The 18,392-nt window shown below is 42.8% G+C and overlaps 1 protein-coding gene across 8 annotated transcripts in view; it reads right to left on the reverse strand.

Moving 5' to 3' along the window:
- FAM135B (family with sequence similarity 135 member B) overlaps positions 1-18,392 on the reverse strand; it is a 446,472-nt gene that overhangs the window by 160,233 nt on the left and 267,847 nt on the right. For 7 of the 8 annotated variants that reach the window (XM_058443732.1, XM_058443730.1, XM_058443728.1 and 4 more), the window contains one exon: positions 17,263-17,342. In XM_058443732.1, the coding sequence (XP_058299715.1) occupies positions 17,263-17,342 (80 nt within the window). Of the gene's footprint in view, positions 1-17,262; positions 17,344-18,392 lie in introns of those variants that run through there. The other variant, XM_058443734.1, reaches the window with a different exon arrangement.

Consider the following 18,392-nt stretch of genomic DNA (forward strand, 5'->3'; position numbering starts at 1 on the left):
GAAAATATTTGCAAACTCTGCATTTGACAAAGGACTAATATCCAGAATCTACAAGGAGCTCAAACAAATTAGCAAGAAAAAAAATAATCCCATCAAAAAGTGGGCAAATGACACGAATAGACATTTCTCAAAAGAAGATACACAAATGGCCAACGAACATATGCAAAAATGCTCAACGTAACTAATCATCAGGGAAATGCAAATGAAAACTACAATGAGATACCACCTTACCCCTGCAAGAATGAATATTATTAAAAAGTCAAAAAACGGTAGATGTTGGCATAGATATGGTGAAAAGGAAATGCTTATACACTGCTGGTGGGAATGTAAATTAGTACAAACTCTATGGAAAACAGTATGGAGATTTCTTAAAGAACTAAAAGTAGGCCTGCCATTTGACCCAGCAATCCCAGTGCTGTGTATCCACCCAAAGAGAAAGAAGTCATTATATTCAAGAATGCACCTGCATGCGTATGTTTATTGCAGCACAATTCACAATTGCAAAGATATGGAACCAAACTAAGTGTCCATCAACCAATGAGAAGGTAAGTAAAACATGCTATATTCACACCATGGAATACTACTTAGCCATAAAAAGAATAAAATGATGCATTTTGCAATAACTTAGGTGGAGTTGGAGGCCATTATTCTAAGTGAAGTAACTCAGGAATGGAAAACAAAATACTGTATGTTCTTATAAGTGGGAGCTAGGCTGTGGGTATGGAAAGGTATACAGAGTGGTATAATGGACTTTGGAGGCTCAGAAAGAGGAGAGTGGAAGGGGGTGAAAAATAAAAAATTGCACATTGGGTACCATGTACAATACTTGGGTGATGGGTGTGCTAAAATCTCAGACTTCACCACTATACGATCCATCCATATAATCAAAAACCACTTGTACCCCAAAAGCTACTTAAATAAAAAATATTTTTAAAATAAAATTAAAAAGTGGTAGGTCTTAAAAATATGCAATTTTTATTTGTCAATTATATCTCAATAAAGCTAGAAAAACATAGCAAAACAAAAAGCTGTCCACACATCATTCATAAGAAATGACATTGAAATCATATTCAATATAAGGAGAATGGTTAAATAAATCACACCACATGCATTAAATGGAAAACTCTGAGGTAATTTAAAAGGTTTAGCTCTTAACATAATTAATAGCAACATATTTACAATCAATAAAATTAAAAAGATATTAATTGACAAATTATCTCTGGAATCTTAAATAAATTCCTGACCATTCCAACTGCAAAGAAACAGAAGTTCTTTCTCATGATGAAACAAAAAAAGAAACTGTTTAAGGTCAAAGTGTCTTTAGATTTCATGTTCCTGAGTCAGAATACCAGCTTTGCTATTGACTAGTGACCTTAATCAATTCATTTCATGACTCTGCGTCTGCAAGTTTCCCATCTACTCTTTAAATTCCTTTGGCCCTGAAACTCTGCTGTATTTCCCATATAAGTCTATTTCCTCTGGTTCATAGTCAAATACTTCAAGGCGATAATCTTCAGGGTCTGTTCTCAATAAAGGTAAACTGGCCACATAGAAGAGCTGGGTCATGAGAGATAATTCCTCACACATTCCTGATTCAAATTTCAATACTACCCTTGCTGGTTCTTTTGTTTTGTTTTGTTTTTTGTTTTTTTTGGTTAGGAATCCCTTGCCCAGGCTCCTGAATGCACAAGCACAAGAAGGTCTGACGTCCAGCTCATAAAGACTCCTACTGAGGGACAGATTCCTCCATCTGTGCAAAAGGGAGAAAGGAGCCATCTAATAAAGGCACTGCTAGGAAAGGCACTGGGAACCCATCACGCTGGTTCTCTTGGTGACTTTGACATTGACTCTTTAGTGCTACAACTTTGTAGAGAGCCAACGTCTCCTTATCTACAGAATATGGGTGCCGGCCTTGATGAATACCAGGCTTTGGATACTGGATCCTGTGTTGGGAAGAGAGAGAAATAAAAACATAGTCCCTGCCTTCACTGAGTTTGAATCTGCAGGGGCCAAGGGAGGAATTGGATATTTTTTTACACAAATACACGCACACTCAAAGTCCTCATTGCCACAAAGCAGAGTTGCCTGCCAGCCAGGCCAAGGGGTACTTTCTGCGGGCAATAGCCTGTGGGCAGAGTTCTGAAGGAAATGAAGGTGTGAGGAGGCAAAGCAGAGGGGAGACAGAAGGAGACATATGCAAGCATCCTGTCTTCTCAGTGTACATTAGTGGAGATGGCCAATCTGTGGTCTGCACAAACCCATGGTTAGGAAGCAGAAAGCATCATAAGGAATGTTCCGATGAAATATTAAGAAAAGATTATGTCTTTTAAAGCAAGAGTATTCCTGCCTGGAAGATAAAAGGCTTTGTGTAAGTGGGAGTGGAAAATTGAGCTGCAGAATTTGATGATCTGGTAGGAAATAAATTAAAAAATTGAGGGGCAAAAGCACATTTGGCAGGTGTCACAGAACAAGCAAAGGCAGCCTCTACCTGAAAGAAACAGAAAGCAGCCCAGCCTGAGTGAAGGCATGCATCCGGGATGATTTGAGAAGTTTTATTTCAGAGACCTTGAAAATAAGACTCAGATATTTGCTGCTAATGAATGCTTTTTAGTCTATATCAAATGCCTGTCTATAGCTTTTTTCACTGTGGACTGTGACTTCTTTGAAATCCTCTGGTTCTTGTCCTTTTCTCTGAATTCTCTGGCTATTCCTCCTCAGGCATCCTCATCAACTTGTTTTTATCTGCCCACCCCTGAATGTTCACATGGCCTCAGAAGGCCTCGGCTGGCTTCCTTTCAAATTTCACAGAATCTCCACCTTCAAACTTATCCTCACGTCTGGCTTTAACCTCTGTGTATCTGCTGGTGACTCCACATGAATTAACGTCAGTTCAGATCTTCCAACGAACCAGCTGAGTCTCCGGTGCTGGGCCGTTTATGCATTTTATTATATTGAATTATTTTTAGGCAATGGAGCTCCTTCTTTCCCAGCCCCCCAACTCAATCTTACACGGAATTCTAATCTGTAAAACAGACGAACATAATTTTATGAAAATAATTTAGTTTATATGGTCCAAATGGGTAGCATTTGCTGAAGAAAATCAATGAAACCATGAAGCTATTCCTTAGACAAGCAGTTTTTTATTTTTCTGACAGCATAAGATACAGTATATTTAACATCTACAAGCATCATTGTTGGTGCCTATGTATTTTGTGTGATATATATTTGATTCATCCCATCCCTTTTCAAAATCTTTGGTTCTGCTATTCATTTTTATCCCCCATGGTAACTATTTCTCTTGCTATTATTCAAAAACTCTAAGATTGATTTTTTAAAATAAGAATTTGGGATCAATTATTGTTTCAAAGTCTTGTTACTTTATCTAGCAAATGTTCGCACTCTCTTCCTCATGAATACTAAAGCCAAATGAGAGGTATGGGGAGCTCAGGGTAAGCATGAAATCACACATAGCCCAATTTGTCATGACCTGGGATGCCATCTGTTCTCATGTCATTGCACAACTCTGTGCTGAGCGGATGTGACCCAGCCAGGCCTGGCATCTGGGCCCCTCACGTATAGGTGCTATGGAGGGGCATGTCTGCTTGCATCATGTCATGTGATCAGACGTATGCATCTGCTAAGTTACTCCCTCAATGCCACAGAGTTGAAATATGGGAAGAAAGGAAGTCTACACAAAAACAGTTAAGAAATATAGCACAAGTCAATGATGATGAGAAGGAGGGGCAGAGCAGCTGCCATTTGAATATACTTCCGTGACAAGGGCTTGCATGACCTAAGTAAATCTGCAACATGACCCTGCGAGACAGGGTCTACTCCTGCTATCATGCTCATATGTAGAAACTGAGGCACTGGGCGCTTGCCCAAAATCTCACCATTTTAGAGGTGGAGCCAGGATTTGAACCCAGACACTAGAAGTTATATTCCTAAAATAGGTCTTCACTGTATAAATATTTACTAAAATAATAAGACAAACATTTCATTCATTGCATTTTTTAAAACATGTAACATATTTAAGAAAAGCAACTGAAATAACATGTGTGTAGTTAACCTAGAGGCCAGTCCGTGGAACACTGTCTGAGAGACCCCTAAAAGTCTGCTGCATCAGTGTGAACATCCAATGAGAGCTGGGAGCATGAAGAGAAGGAGGCTAGTGAGGATGCTGAGCAAAGGAAAGAATCTGGTTCTGCATCAGGCAGTGCCAAGGGCACAAGAGGAAGCTGAACATCTGAGAAGGAAGAGACAGCTCTGATGGATAGGACTTACAATTTTGATTAGAGGCAGAAGTGAGGGTGGATAAGGGGGTCAGGATGAAGCTCAGGTCCCTCTTGCTGGGCCAGCTGCATGGCAGGGCCATTTATCAACAAAGCTGATTCCCACCTTCAGCAGATGCTTGCCACAGGTCCTGTTCCCAACACCACGGGCACAGAAGGGAACAAACAACACTTGTCCAGACCCGGGAGCTGGACTATCTGGACTTGAATCCTGCCTCCATGACTTAATACTTGGGGAGCCTTGGGCAAGTCAATGGGTTTCTCTGTGCCTAAATTTCCCCTTCTGCAAAACAGGGACCTATTTATATAACTTATCACATAGGGAAGATGTGATGAGTTAAGTACAGCATACATATGAAGTATTACAAATAACTCCTGGCATGTAAACACCACTCAGTAGTAGTGATCTGCTGAAAGTAACATTATTATTAAATTCAAGAGGAGATGCAGATGAAAAATAACTAAGCCCATATATATAATAAATTAACTGAAGTCACCTAAAGAAAAAAAGAGTAAGGACTCGTGTATCAACAAGTGACACAGAGAATCTATTCAAAGAAAAAACTGGGCAAGAATTCCTCTCTCAGAAGGTGACATTTGAGCAAAGACCTGAATTAATTAAGGAAACAAGCTAGACAAAGGTTGGGAGAGAAATCACCAAGTGCCAGACAAAAACATACCCAAGTTCAGAAGCTCTGCATTGGGAATGAACTTGGTGCATTCGAGAATGAATAAGAGTGACAGGGAAGAGGGATGGAAGATGAATGTAAGAGGAACTCAGCGACGAGATGACCCCAAGCGAACCAGGACCTGCTAAGAAGTTTGGATTTTTTTCCCCATGGTTTACAGGATACAATAATATAAGAGTGACAAGCCAGACTGTCTGAGTTAGAACCCTGACCCCACCTCTTATTATGCCTTGGCTAGGCCACAGGCTCATTTTCAACCATCAGTATTAACTTGTGGATTTTTAAAAAATTATTCCCAAGGAACACACAGTGGAAGGGACATGGGTATCAGGACTTCTGAAATGCAAAATGAGAAAGGGGAGTGTTCTCAGGGTAACAGTCCTGCTCACAGAGATGCTATACACCCCACACTGGGTCCCTCAGAGCCATTTCAAAAATGGCACCTGTAATCCCAGCTATTTGGGAGGCTGAGGCACAAGAATCACTTGAACCCGGGATGCGGAGGTTGCAGTGAGCCGAGATCGCACCACCGCACTCCAGCCTGGGTGATTGAGATTCAGTCTCAAAATAAATAAATAAATAAATAAATAATAAATAAATAACTAAAATAAAAATAAAAATAAAAAATAAAAAAAAACACTCTTTTGGTGATCCCACTTCCTAGCAATTGTATTAAAATATACCAATTTTAATTATATTAAAATTTCCCACAAATGAGTCAGGGAAATATGTATTATTTTCTACAACATGTGTTTTCAAAATTAGTTACCTCCTAATAATCCTTGACTATCTGTTGCCTATCAAAGAAGGCCCAATTCATCCACTATCATGAAAAGTAATTCTTAAATGAGGAAAGAGAAAATTTCATGTTTTTATTATGCAGATGAACCCCCCCCCCCCAAACAACAATGAGCCCAACAGAGATGGACCCAACTCCACCAGAACTGACACTCACTCACCAGGCCTCACCATTTTATTTGCTTTTGCCTTGGCTGCCAAAGGCAGGCTACTTGGAGTCTGCAAGCTGCCCAGTGTCTTAGGGAACGGTTGAGATACACATGCATGTATACATACACATACACACACACACACACACACACAGGATCCAAATACAAAAATTAAGCTGCAGAGTCAAAATTAATAATGCTTAATTGAATTTCCTCAAAATGATAGTCCATTGGTCCAATGAGTCTTTATGAAAATGTCAGTGCATTTGCAGAGACCTTGCAGGTAGATTTTCTTACTTTGTAACATTTCTTGAGTATGCAGAAAAATCACAAATGCTTATGAATAAAGAGTTAGTTATCAGGAGGTAACTAATTTTAAAAACACGTGTTGTAGAAAAATAATACATATTTATCTGATTCATTCATGGGAAATTTCAATATAATTAAAATTGGTATATTTTAATATAATTGCTAGGAAGTGGGATCACCAAAAGTGAGAGTGGTATGTATGTATGTATGTATTTATTTGTTTATTTATTTATTTGAGACGGAATCTCGCTCTATCGCCCAGGCTGGAGTGCTGTGGCAAGATCTCGGCTCACTGCAGCCTCCACATCCCGGGTTCAAGTGATTCCTGTGCTTCAGCCTCCCGAGTAGCTGGGATTACAGGCACTATTTTTGAAATGGCTCTAAGGGACCCAGTGTGGGGTGTATGGAATCTCTGTGAGCAGGACTGTTACCCTGAGAACACTCCCCTTTCTCACTTCGCATTTCAGAGGTCCTGATACCTGTGTCCCTTCCACTGTGTGTTCCTTGGGAATAATTAAAAAAAAAAAAATCCACAAGTTAATACTCATGGTTAAAAACGAGCCTGTGGCCTAGCCAAGGTATATATTCAGCAGAGCCTGGAGACTGCCCTCCTGCCGTTTATGGCAACCACTATTCCATTTGCCTAACAGCCTCCCGAGCTCAGAAATAAAATCGATTTCTTTTCATGATTACAGTGCTTTCCACCGGCACCCAGTGAAAATGCATCTGTGAGCAGGTCAAGAATCAAAGTCCTCTGCTGCAAAGGTCCTCAAAGATGTGGCTTTCACATTTAAAGCATGAAGACTACAGAATTTCTTCTTACAACTGTTAAGCCACCAAGGAGAAAAGACTAAATCATGTAATTATCCATCATTAGTATCAACCTATTAGCTACAATTTTAGAATTCCAAGGTTCTAGGAGAGCAAAGAATTTATCTTGTGCAGCCCCATGTGAATTTCCTCTTCAATATTTTCTCCCCATGCCATTTTATTTCACTTTTTTTTTTTTTTTTTTTTTTTTTTAGAGACTGAGTCTCGCTCTGTTGCCAGGGTACAGTGCAGTGGCACTATCTCAGCTCACTGTAACCTCCACCTCCCGGGTTCAAGCGATTCTCCTGCCTCAGCCTCCCGAGTAGCTGGGACTACAGGCATGCACCAACACACCCAGCTAATTTTTTGTATTTTTAGTAGCAGCGGGGTTTCACCATGTTGTCCAGGATGGTCTCGATCTCTTGACTTTGTGATCTGCCCACCTCGGCCTCCCAAAGTGCTGGGATTAAGGCATGAGCCACTGCACCTGGCCTCATTTTATTTTAAAGTTTGACTTAGGAGATCTGGGAGTCAGGGTCAAGAAACTGACCTTAGCAAATGCCCATGGGATTCTGTGAGTCAGGACCTTGGGCTGCACATTGAGGAACTCTGGGCTATGCGATGTGGACCCACATGCTCTAGTTTGAGGGGGTACAGAACAGTTCTCCCCACACTGATCCTAAATATTTTCCATGAGGATAACTCAAATGCCAGGCATCATACTTCATTCTTAGTCTATCAGAAACCTTCTGACCAAAACAGAAAGCGGTTGTCTTGCCTCTTTTGGTTACTTTGTTTTCTCCAAATAATCAGGATTTTTTTTTATGTAAGTAACAGTTTAATGACTATGAGAACTCCAAACAGCATAGTTTTCCACTGATACTCTTTCTTCCAAAACAGCCTATTTTGCCTAGCCTTCAAGAGCTCAATTTTCTTTTTTTTTTTCTAACTGCATGAAATTCAGCTTTCCACTTCCTTTTGTTCTTTGCTCCGAGCTCTGTCTTCAGATGTGGCTTTTTATCCACTCATTCAACAAACACGCATGAGATGCCTACTCTGCCCCAGGCCCTCTGCTAGGCACCAGCCGGCCAGCATTGAAGAAAGCAACATGGTGCCAGCAACTTGGAGTGTGCATCTTAGCATCACCTTCCTCATGAAAGATTAACTTATAAGTCTAAATATCAAAAGAACAAAAAAGCTTTCTCATGTTAAAAAGCCCTGGATGACTCCAAATAGATGCACACCATTTTATAACGCCCTTTTCGTTGTGCATGGCCTCATACCATGCTGAACCCCTGCTTGAAACCTTCGGTACAAGAAAAGTTCCGTGCTGTGGAAGACAACATCGCAGCTGGGCATCTCAGGGTTCAGAGAGAGCTCTGGACCAGTGCCTGGCACACAGGAGGCCCTCAAGAAACTTTGAACAAGTAAAACTCTGTCAGGACTAACATTCCAGTCCATGCAACTTCCCCCACCTTCTGTTATGAAACTAAAGTAGCCAGTGTTGATGAGCGTTCATCATGTCGGACTCCCTTTTCAGTGTGACATTTTTAATTCTCATAAAAACCACATGAAGGAAGTGTTATTATTATTAATTATTAATATTCCCATTTTACAGAGAAGAAAAATGAATTCCAGGGAGGTGAGTGGGGAGTTCGAGGTCATCCAGTGTGAGTGCGCGCCCAGGCTTCTGATTCTACAATCTGTGTAAGCGGCACTCTAGAGACAGAGGTTGCTCTCTCTTCCACCCACAAGGCAAGCCACTCTGAAGCCTTGTGCTGCATCTCTGGATGCATGCTGCCGGGGCCCTCTACTTGTCCCTCATCCCGAGATTTGTTTGCTTAAAACTCATTGTACTGGGTGAAGTTTCCCATGCAGCAGCTGTTAACGCCACTGCCTGAGCAAGAAGAAGGTAGTTAAGCTAACCAGGGGACCCTGGAGCCTTACCCACTAGGGAATGAATGCAGGGCAGGGCTGTTGACTCCAAGTGAGCCAAAGTCATAAAGATCTGCTGGGGGGACCCTCCTCATTTCTGAGCAGATGAAGATTTGCCTTGATGACCCGCACCAGAAATCAGGACACCAGAAGTCAGGTGTGCCTCACAAAAGAGGGCACCTTGCCAAGGAGGCCCCACTGAGCCCTGAGTCCCTGGGGCCTCCCCTCCCAAGCCCACATCACTCACGTTGTAATTGCCACACAATCTCTGTCCACACCCTGGTCTTTGGGCCCCATGAAAGTAACGCCAGCCACCAAGCTCGCTGTCAACAGCGCCTCATACATAGCAAACTTTCAAAAGTAGAATTTTATGCTGGGTAAGTATCTTAACAGAAATCACAAAACATTCCAGTTAGAATGGTGATTATTAAAAAGTCAGGAAACAACAGATGCTGGGGAGGTTGTGGAGAAATAGGAATGCTTTTACACTGTTGGTAGGAGTGTAAATTAGTTCAGCCATTGTGGAAGACAGTGTGGCAATTCCTCAAGGATCTAGAACCAGAAATACCATTTGACCCAGCAATCCCATTACTGGGTATATATCCAAAGGATTATAAATTATTCTACTATAAAGACACATGCACATGTATGTTTATCGCAGCACTATTTACAATAGCAAAGACTTGGAACCAACCCAAATGCCCATCAATGATAGACCGGATAAAGAAAATGATGCACATATACACCATGGAATATTATGCAGCCATAAAAAAGAATGAGTTCATGCCCTTTGCAGGATCATGGATGAAGCTGGAAGCCATCATTCTCGGGAAACTAACACAGGAACAGAAAACCAAACATTGCATGCTCTCACTCATAAGGTGGAGTTGAACAATGAGAACACATGGACACAGGGAGGGGAACATCACACACCGGGGCCTGTCAGGCGGCAGGGGGCAAGGGGAGGGAGAGCATTAGGATAAATACCTAATGTACACGGGGCTTAAAACCTGGAGATGGGTTGGTAGGTGCGGCAAACCACCATGGCCCATGTATGCCTATGTAACAAACCTGCACTTTCTGCACATGTATCCCAGAACTTAAAGTAAAATTAAAAAATAAAGAAGTAGCCACTGTGCTAATCCCAATTTAAAAAAAAAAAAAGAAATCACAACAAATGTGATTTCTAAGAGATTATTCCGCCAGATGTGGCAGGGGGTGGTGCAAGGCTGTGGTGTCCTGGTGCGTGCACCTGTGCATGAGAATCCATACATATGTGGGCTCCCAACAGGACAGAAAATCCATCAAGTACCCACGTATGTTACCTGCACTGATCCTTCAAACATTTCTACAGGGTCATTCCTATCATTGCTGTTCCCATTTATAGAGAGCTAAAGAGTGGCACAGAAGCTACTGGTTCAGGGCCACAAGAACCTGGGTGGACTGAGGTTTGGCCAGCTTCAAACCCTACTTCCTAATTGCTCTACTATTTCTAGCAGCTTCTGGACACAGATGCTAAAGCAGCAGACAACGATGTGTTGTCAAATAACTTATGATGGGTGTGCAGTCAGTGAGACCCAGATGGGGAGTGGAGAACCAGGGTAGGGAAAGAGAGGAAGACAGGCCTGGGTACATTTCAGGGGTCCTGAGAAGGGCGCTTCAGCCTGATTGCCAGGCAACTCGGGAGTGAGCCTTACCTCCCATCCTGACACAAAGGAGCTGGGTTTCCATGACCCTGTGTTAGTAGCCATTTGTTCACAGCAAGGGTTGGGGTGAGAATGGGGAATGATGGGATTCAAACTCCCAGGAAAGTTTAATTATTGGAGAAAATGCTTCCTGTTGTCTGGGAGTGGTCCTCCACAGGGAAGCCCCAGGTTCTGGGGACTGGAAACACATTAAAATAGGGTAGAAGAAGCACAGAAATGCAGGTGGGGTGTGGAAGGGGCTACGTGCTGCATGCCTATAGCTTGTGCAAAGGACGTTCAGTTGAGTAACTATTAATTCTGACAGGGGCAGGAGACTGCCCTTAGACCACCTGGTCGTTGAAGGCTGCATGCATTCTTTCTGTAAGTCCGTTGGGAGGAGAGGCAGGAAAGAAAGAAAAAGGAAAGGGTAGGCATTCAAAGTTGAAGGAACTGCAAAGACGGGAGTTGAGACGAGTCAAGGCACATGACTGCACGGAGATTGATGGAAGCTCCTGAAGGAGGGCCCTAGTTGGCCAGCAGGTATCATGGCACAATCTCAAGGACAAAGGATAGAGCGACAATGCTGGTTTGGCCCAAAGGAAGTGGGGTGGTCACCCATGCCCCTGGCAGAGCAGATTCCTGGCCTGCTCAGAGTGGAAGGAAAGGGTCCCTGGGCCTGGCGTTTCTGAGTTGACTGCTGTGACCTGCCTGGAAGCCGAAAAGATGGAAGAGCCCCCTTTTAAGTGCTTTGCTTAATCAGGAAGCCCACTCTGCCACTCACCCTGACACCCACTCTGCCGCCCACCCTGCCGGCCCTGGGTAGGCTCTTCTGTGGCCCCAGGCTGGTACTTAGAGCCTGGGGGCTGTGGTGTTTTACCTGCTTAGAATTCTCCATGAAAACAGACATATTTGATATTTAGGTGCTTTAATGGACCCTGAAAATAAATTAGATTGATTCATTTGAAGAATAAATGTCTGTCCCCCACCCCACATGGTAAAACTCTTAAATGCTTCTACTTAATGGAAATGGAAATTACCTCTCAAAACATTACAAAAACTAATCATGGCAATTTTTATACATTTCCACAATTTACTGTGCTATCTTTTCTCTTGCTTTGATGAGCAATGACTAGCAGATGCCTGTTTTGTGCCTAATCATTTACTGCAGCCTCACTCGACTTGAACAGACCCCTCTCCCAAGTGTGATTCAACTGATCAGCCCCCTAAGGGAAAAAAATAACATCTCTAGGTAGGAAGAGACTGCAGAATCTATGAAATAGCAACATTTTGGTGGAAGAAAAGAGCCAAGGCTAAGTATATTTAACATCTGTTCATACACACGTGGACATATCAATTACTTTGTAACCCTGAACTCAAAAGAAAAAAACAAATCTGAGACCCACAAAACATAAGCAAGTCTTTGAGGAAAGCATCATTCCATTTTAAAATGTCTTACATCTGTTTTATCTTCCTGGAATACCTGAACTCTCACATTCAATTAATTATCATTCATCTTTGTATTTCTCGGGGCATAGTACACTTTCTGGCTTGTAGGAGGCATCGGAAAAATTTGTTGAACTCAGATAAATATCAGTTTTGATCCAAATGTCATATGCTCGATTGACAAGTATAAGTGAGTATGTTAGAATTAAGATAGACCAAATCAATTATACATACGCACATATATATACAAGTATATATTTATATGTATGGACGTTTATATGTATAGGAAGACCACTTGAAATTATATACACACAGGCATGTATATGTATACATATGCATATATGTTTGTGTGTGTATATGTTATGTCTTATGATTACTACAAAGAATAGTGAAAGTAGCATTCAATTTGAGGACTGAGACACACAATGAAGTTTCTGAAAATCCCCATCACACTTTTACTAAGAAAAATTTATGTTCTGTTCTATCTGCATAACTAGCTGTTGGCAAGCCACATCCTATTGGCAGGCCTTCTCTTAGGAACTATTAGATGAGGCCAGGCATGGTGGCTCACTCCTGTAATCCCAGCACTTTGGGAGGCCAAGGTGGGCAGATCACTTGAGGTCAGGAGTGCAAGAGCAGCCTGGCCAACATGGTAAAAACCCCATCTCTACTAAAAATGTGAAAATTAGCCAGGCATGGTGGCATACACCTGTAATCCCAACCACTCGGGAGGCTGAGGCAGGAGAATCGTTTGAACCCGAAAGGTGGAGGTTGTGGTGAGCCGAGATTGCACCACTACACTCCAGCCTGGGAGACTGAGCAAGACTCCTTCTCGGAAAAAAAAAAAAGAAAGAAAGAAAGAAAAAGAAACATCAGATGAGACTGTACAACCTGGCTTTCCCTTGAATGTTTAGACCTCATCTCTCTAAGGGTCCACAGGAATGCAGCAATAATACAAAAAGCCTGTCACAGTCTATCATTCTTTTTTTTTTTTTTTTTTTTTTTTTGAGACAGAGTCTCACTCTGTCACCCAGGCTGGAGAGCAGTGGCATGATCTCTGCTCACTGCAGCCTCTGCCTCCCGGGTTCAAGCAATTGTCCCATCTCAGTCCCCAGAGTAGCTGGGACTACAGGCATGTGCCACCACGCCTGGCTAATTTTTTGTACTTTTAGTAGAGATGGGGTTTTCCCATGTTGGCCAGGCTGGTCCTGAACTCCTGACCTCAGGTGATCTGCCTGCCTCGGCCTCCCAAAGTGCTGGGATTACAGGTGTGAGCCACCGCACCCGGCCACAGGCTGTACCATTCTTTAAGGCCATTGTGGACACAGAGATTAGCAAATGCTGCTGGTCACAGTCTTGGTCCTGAGCTGGTTGTCCCAGCCATTCCTGTATCCCACTCTCTTATCATCTATCAGTGTCCATCTTCCCATCTTACCTTCACACTGAATGTTCAGCAACATCCCTCCTGTTTAACCTTGGCACCTGACATGGTTTTGTTATGTCCCCACCCAAATCTCATCTTGAATTCCCACAAGTTGTGGGAGGGACCCAGTGGGAGGTAATTGAATCATGGAGGCAAGTATTTCCCATGCTGTTATTGCGATAGTGAATAAATCTCACGAGATCTGACGGTTTTAAAAAGAGGAGTTCTCCTATACAAACACTGTCTCTCTTTGCCTGCTGCCATCCATGTAAGATGTGACTTGTTCCTTCTTGCCTTCCCTGGTGATTGTGAGGTTTCCCCACCCATGCAGAACTATAAGTCCAATTAAACCTTTTTATTATGTAAATTGCCCAGTCTTGGGTATGTCTTTATCAGAGCATGAAAACGGACTCATACAGCACCCCTTCACCCATGCTATGAGGGCCCTCTGTCTCACTTACATCAAATCACCCGTTTAAACATCCCTTCTGTCACCTTTGCCTTAGGAACACTTCTGTTGGCTCCATCTGCAAGCTTCCCTTGAACGCATGGTAAGACTTTTTATTAACTGATAATATTAATAATAACAGCTGCATTTTATTTTTCCCATTTTGTATCAAGCACTATGCTAGGGGGTTTACCATCATGCTCTCAAATCCTCTCTGAAACCCTAGGCAAAAGGTATGACTATCCCCATTGTGGTAAAAAAAAAAAAAAAAAAAGAGAGAGATACATGGAACAAAACAGCCAAATGAAATCATTTATTCCAATAAGATCATTCAAGTACTGAGTATCAAAGACATCCTTAAAGTCCAAATGTTTTCACTCCTCCTGGTTCTCTTCCAATATGTTATATTTTTTTGCCTTAAGATAAATTTTTCTTTTTTCCCCTCAGAAATGCATACAGATAATGGAAAATATGTTTGGATAGTTGGCCAGAAATAGGACTGCCAGATTTCCTCCCATCACTGTACATGCAGACGGTGCTTCCAATGAACGGCGAGAGTCTTATTTCCGTTCCCCTGGGGCTGGCTTTGTCACCTGCCCTGAACAATGAACTGTGGAGGAAGCAACCCTGGGCCAGCCTCCATCTAGCCCTTAAGTGGCCTGGAATCTTCTTCATTTTCTCTCTGAGGAACTCAGCTATCATGTAAGAAGTCTGATCACCCAACTGGAGACAGAAGCCCAGCTGTCCCTTATCTGGTGCAGCCACTCCAACCAAGGGGTCAGCCACAGATGAGTGAAGGCATCTTGGCTGCTCCATCCTCAGCTGAGATCTCAGCTGAAGGTAGTGCATAAATGTCCCCAGTCTAGGCTGGCTAACTCAAAACATTATAAAAGAATAAGCCATTGTTAAAAGTCACAAGTTTTGGAGGGCTTCATAATGCAGCGGTCTCTAACCAAAAATAGTATAATTGGAAAATTCACCTTGAAGAAGAAATACAAATTCTGCACATCCCTCACCTGGGGCACAATCTCATTGCAAATTATTGCTGGCCATTGCATTAGTATTCTGTTCTAAACAGTGTGCTACTGCAAAGCTCAAGGCATACCAACTTCATCATAATTATCCCCCATTACTAGCTGGGCTCTGCCAACCACTGAGCATCCTGCAGCCCTCTGGTCCTCACAGCTGGGGCCTGCCGGCTCCAAAAGATGGCTCATCCGGTGACAGGACCCAAGCTCCTGTTGTCCACAGTCACAAGGAAGAAGCGGAGTCCTTGACAGGAGCCTGGGGATGGCTTTCATCAGGTCAGCTGTGGTGTTATTTCTGCTTCACTTCTAGGTCTCTCTCCGAGGCTTTTAACTTGACCCTGAGATCGGGTCCCTCAAACCCCTGATGGTACGACCACAGGTAGGACTAACTGGCTACTTACCTTGTGCTAGTTCTTGTTCTGACATATGTATATTTATAACCTCTATGAAATAGAAAATGTCCTTTTTATTTATAATTTCTAAGACAAATATCTATGAAGAATGCATTTTTATCCTCATATTTCAGGAAACTAAAGTTCAAGCTGCTAGTAACATATCTGGGGTCACAATATGTTATTATCCAATGTACACATATGGACACTGCTTCACGCAAGGTCAGGGTCCAAATCCCCTGCTCTCTCTGTGGACATCATGGACCTTCTTCTGTTGGAAGGTAGGGTCGGGAAGGGGTGAGGCACAGGATGATAGGAAAGGAGTGAACTGCTGGATTCTTAAATCACTCTGGATCTACACTGGACCTAGGGGAATGGGTTGCCTACTTATCAGATGCCTGATTCCTTCCCAGGAGAGAGGAGTGGAGGGCAAGAGGAGGAACACCTTGGAAATATGGCAACTTGACTGTTATTTAATGCTTTTTACTCTGCTCAGAGGCAAGGGAGAAGCCGGTGGCCATCAGTGTCTTTCCTTTTGTAAACCACAGGCTTGAGTTATCCTATTGCTCTGAAACCACAGGCCTCTTCTCATGTTCTATCATGTGGCCTGAGGAACCAGGTCCCCCTCCACACATCTTCCAGCGTAAATTTAAGCAGACCACCACATCTACATTCCTGACTTGTGGGTATTCAATTGCATGTGATTCCACTCACCATAACACGTTGCAAAATCCAAATGAATTTTATCAAGTGTAGCTACGACCAGTACTCTTAGCTCTACTGGATTGGATTTCTACAACATTCTTAGCTACTCATACTTTATAATTAATGTTAAACAGATTTTGCACAGCTCTGTCTTATCTGTTTACTTTAATGCTCCCTACCCTCTACCCTACCCTTTAAGTCTTTCTCCTTCTTTTTTTTTTTGGAACCCCACTCTGTCACCCAGGCAGAAGTGCAGTGGCACAATCTTGGCTCACTGCAACCTCTGCCTCCCAGGTTTAAGTGATTCTCCTGCCTCAGCCTCCTGGGTAGCTGGGATTACAGGTACCCACCACCATGCCTGGCTAATTTTTTTGTATTTTTAGTATAGGCAGGGTTTCGCTTTGTTGACCAGGCCGGTCTCAAACTCCTGACCTCAGGTGATCTGCCCACCTTGGCCTCCCAAAGTGCTGGGATTACAGGCATGAGCCACTGCACCTGGCCTCTCCTTCTTCTTAAGGTCTAGCTAGTCTACACAGTTCTCCCAAATTTACTAATGCAAACTCCTAATAGCTCTACTAGTTAATATTATGTCTGTCCTTATTTCTGGCATGGTAAGTTCTCTTTTTCTGACTCAACACTCTGTGATCACTACCTGCTCAGAGCCCTGGTTACCCACTTTGTACTCCAGCCTTCTCAAGATCAGGATCTGAGTTGTCCTTGGCAATCCTTCTCCTCAAGCTGGGAGCACTGCTCTCGGACCCCTCACGGTGTATGGTAAGTGCCACCGACACCGCCTACTCACTCAGTCCTCTGTACCTAGTTGATTCCCAGGTTCCCTTTAACAGGCTTCTCTTTACCCACTTGCTGGATGTCATTTCCCACCGGCGTCCTCCCTGAGTTGACAGCCAGTTTACCTCCAAATACTGGCTGTTCGTGGGAAAGTGTACTTTTCTTAAGCCAGGTTCCCCTTGCCACAATGTACACATATGGCCACCTCCAACTGTTGGTTTCCATTTCCAAAATTCGCTCATCCAACATTCATCACAGATTGACTGAGTACGTCTACATGCCTTACACTCTGCTGTGCCCTGGTGAGCAGTGACAAAGGGAGGTTCGCCACTGGGGGCAAGTGCCCCATTGCCATTCTTCTGCTCACCTGTCTGCCCAGCGATGGAGGCACTCAGTCTGTGGGGGATCCTTGAAGACACCTTCAAGGTCACTCGGATCTGGTAATACCTAAGAAAAGAGAAGAGGACAGGATGCTGAAGATCAGGCTTCTTAATGTTAACTCTAAGAATACCTAGAATTAATCCTGAAAGCCATAGGAAATCAGGGAAGTTTCTTGGCAGCATGCACAATCATCTGGCATCAATGAGAAATGCATTTTGTCAGCAGAGTTGGAGAGGGAAGTGATGGGGCAGTGTTGGAGATTGGAAGTTGAGTTCACTTGAGATCACACAAGACTGAACAAGGTCGGAGGTGATGGGAATAGAGAAAAGAAAGAGATGGGTCATGTGACACAGTTTCATTAAGGGGTGTGGGTTTTATTTAGTCAAGAAAGGTTATTGTTATAGGAAAGTAGGTTATTTACGCACGGTGGAGAATCCATCTATAAATTGAGTTTCTATCATATTGCAACACAGAAACCACTTCCTTTAGTAACACAGCTGCTGAGTTATTCTTCTTGGGAATGTTGCCAAATGCACTTTTCCCTGTGTATTTCACCTTCCTTAATTTTAACATAGCACTCCCATTTTCAAATTCCACCATTTCAGGACAATGTGCAGGTTCTCCTGATGTCAGTTAACTCTCTGATGTGCTGTCTTTTGCCCCAAGTACAGAAGCATCTTTTGAAGTTCTGTGCTTTGCAATTAATGACTTTTTGCTTGTAAGCACTTGAGGACATTTCTGGCATCATCATTGTTCTCTTCTTTTACTGATTTGAAACCCACTGTGAAATGGAATGTGAATAAACCGAAGTGAAATATAAGGAAAATGGACCATGAACACACCAGTCTCCTGTGGCTCATTGAGCTCATAGCTGGACGAGTACCCTGCTATTGACGTCCTTGCACTGCACATACACTCATAGAATGTTTCTGTTGGCAGTCTCATGCTTGTTTTTAATGTATAAATGATGAACAAAAATGAAGAGAAAAGGGCACTGGCGCTGGATTCATAGCTGCAGCATGAGTGACACATTTCCAGCTGCGTGACGTTAAGTACATCATATAACTTCTCTGAACTTGTTCCTGTATCTGTAAAATGAATATATATATTGAGATG

The sequence above is a fragment of the Hylobates moloch genome, unplaced genomic scaffold (assembly GCF_009828535.3).
Source record: "Hylobates moloch isolate HMO894 unplaced genomic scaffold, HMol_V3 SCAFFOLD_9, whole genome shotgun sequence".
NCBI lineage: Eukaryota > Metazoa > Chordata > Mammalia > Primates > Hylobatidae > Hylobates > Hylobates moloch.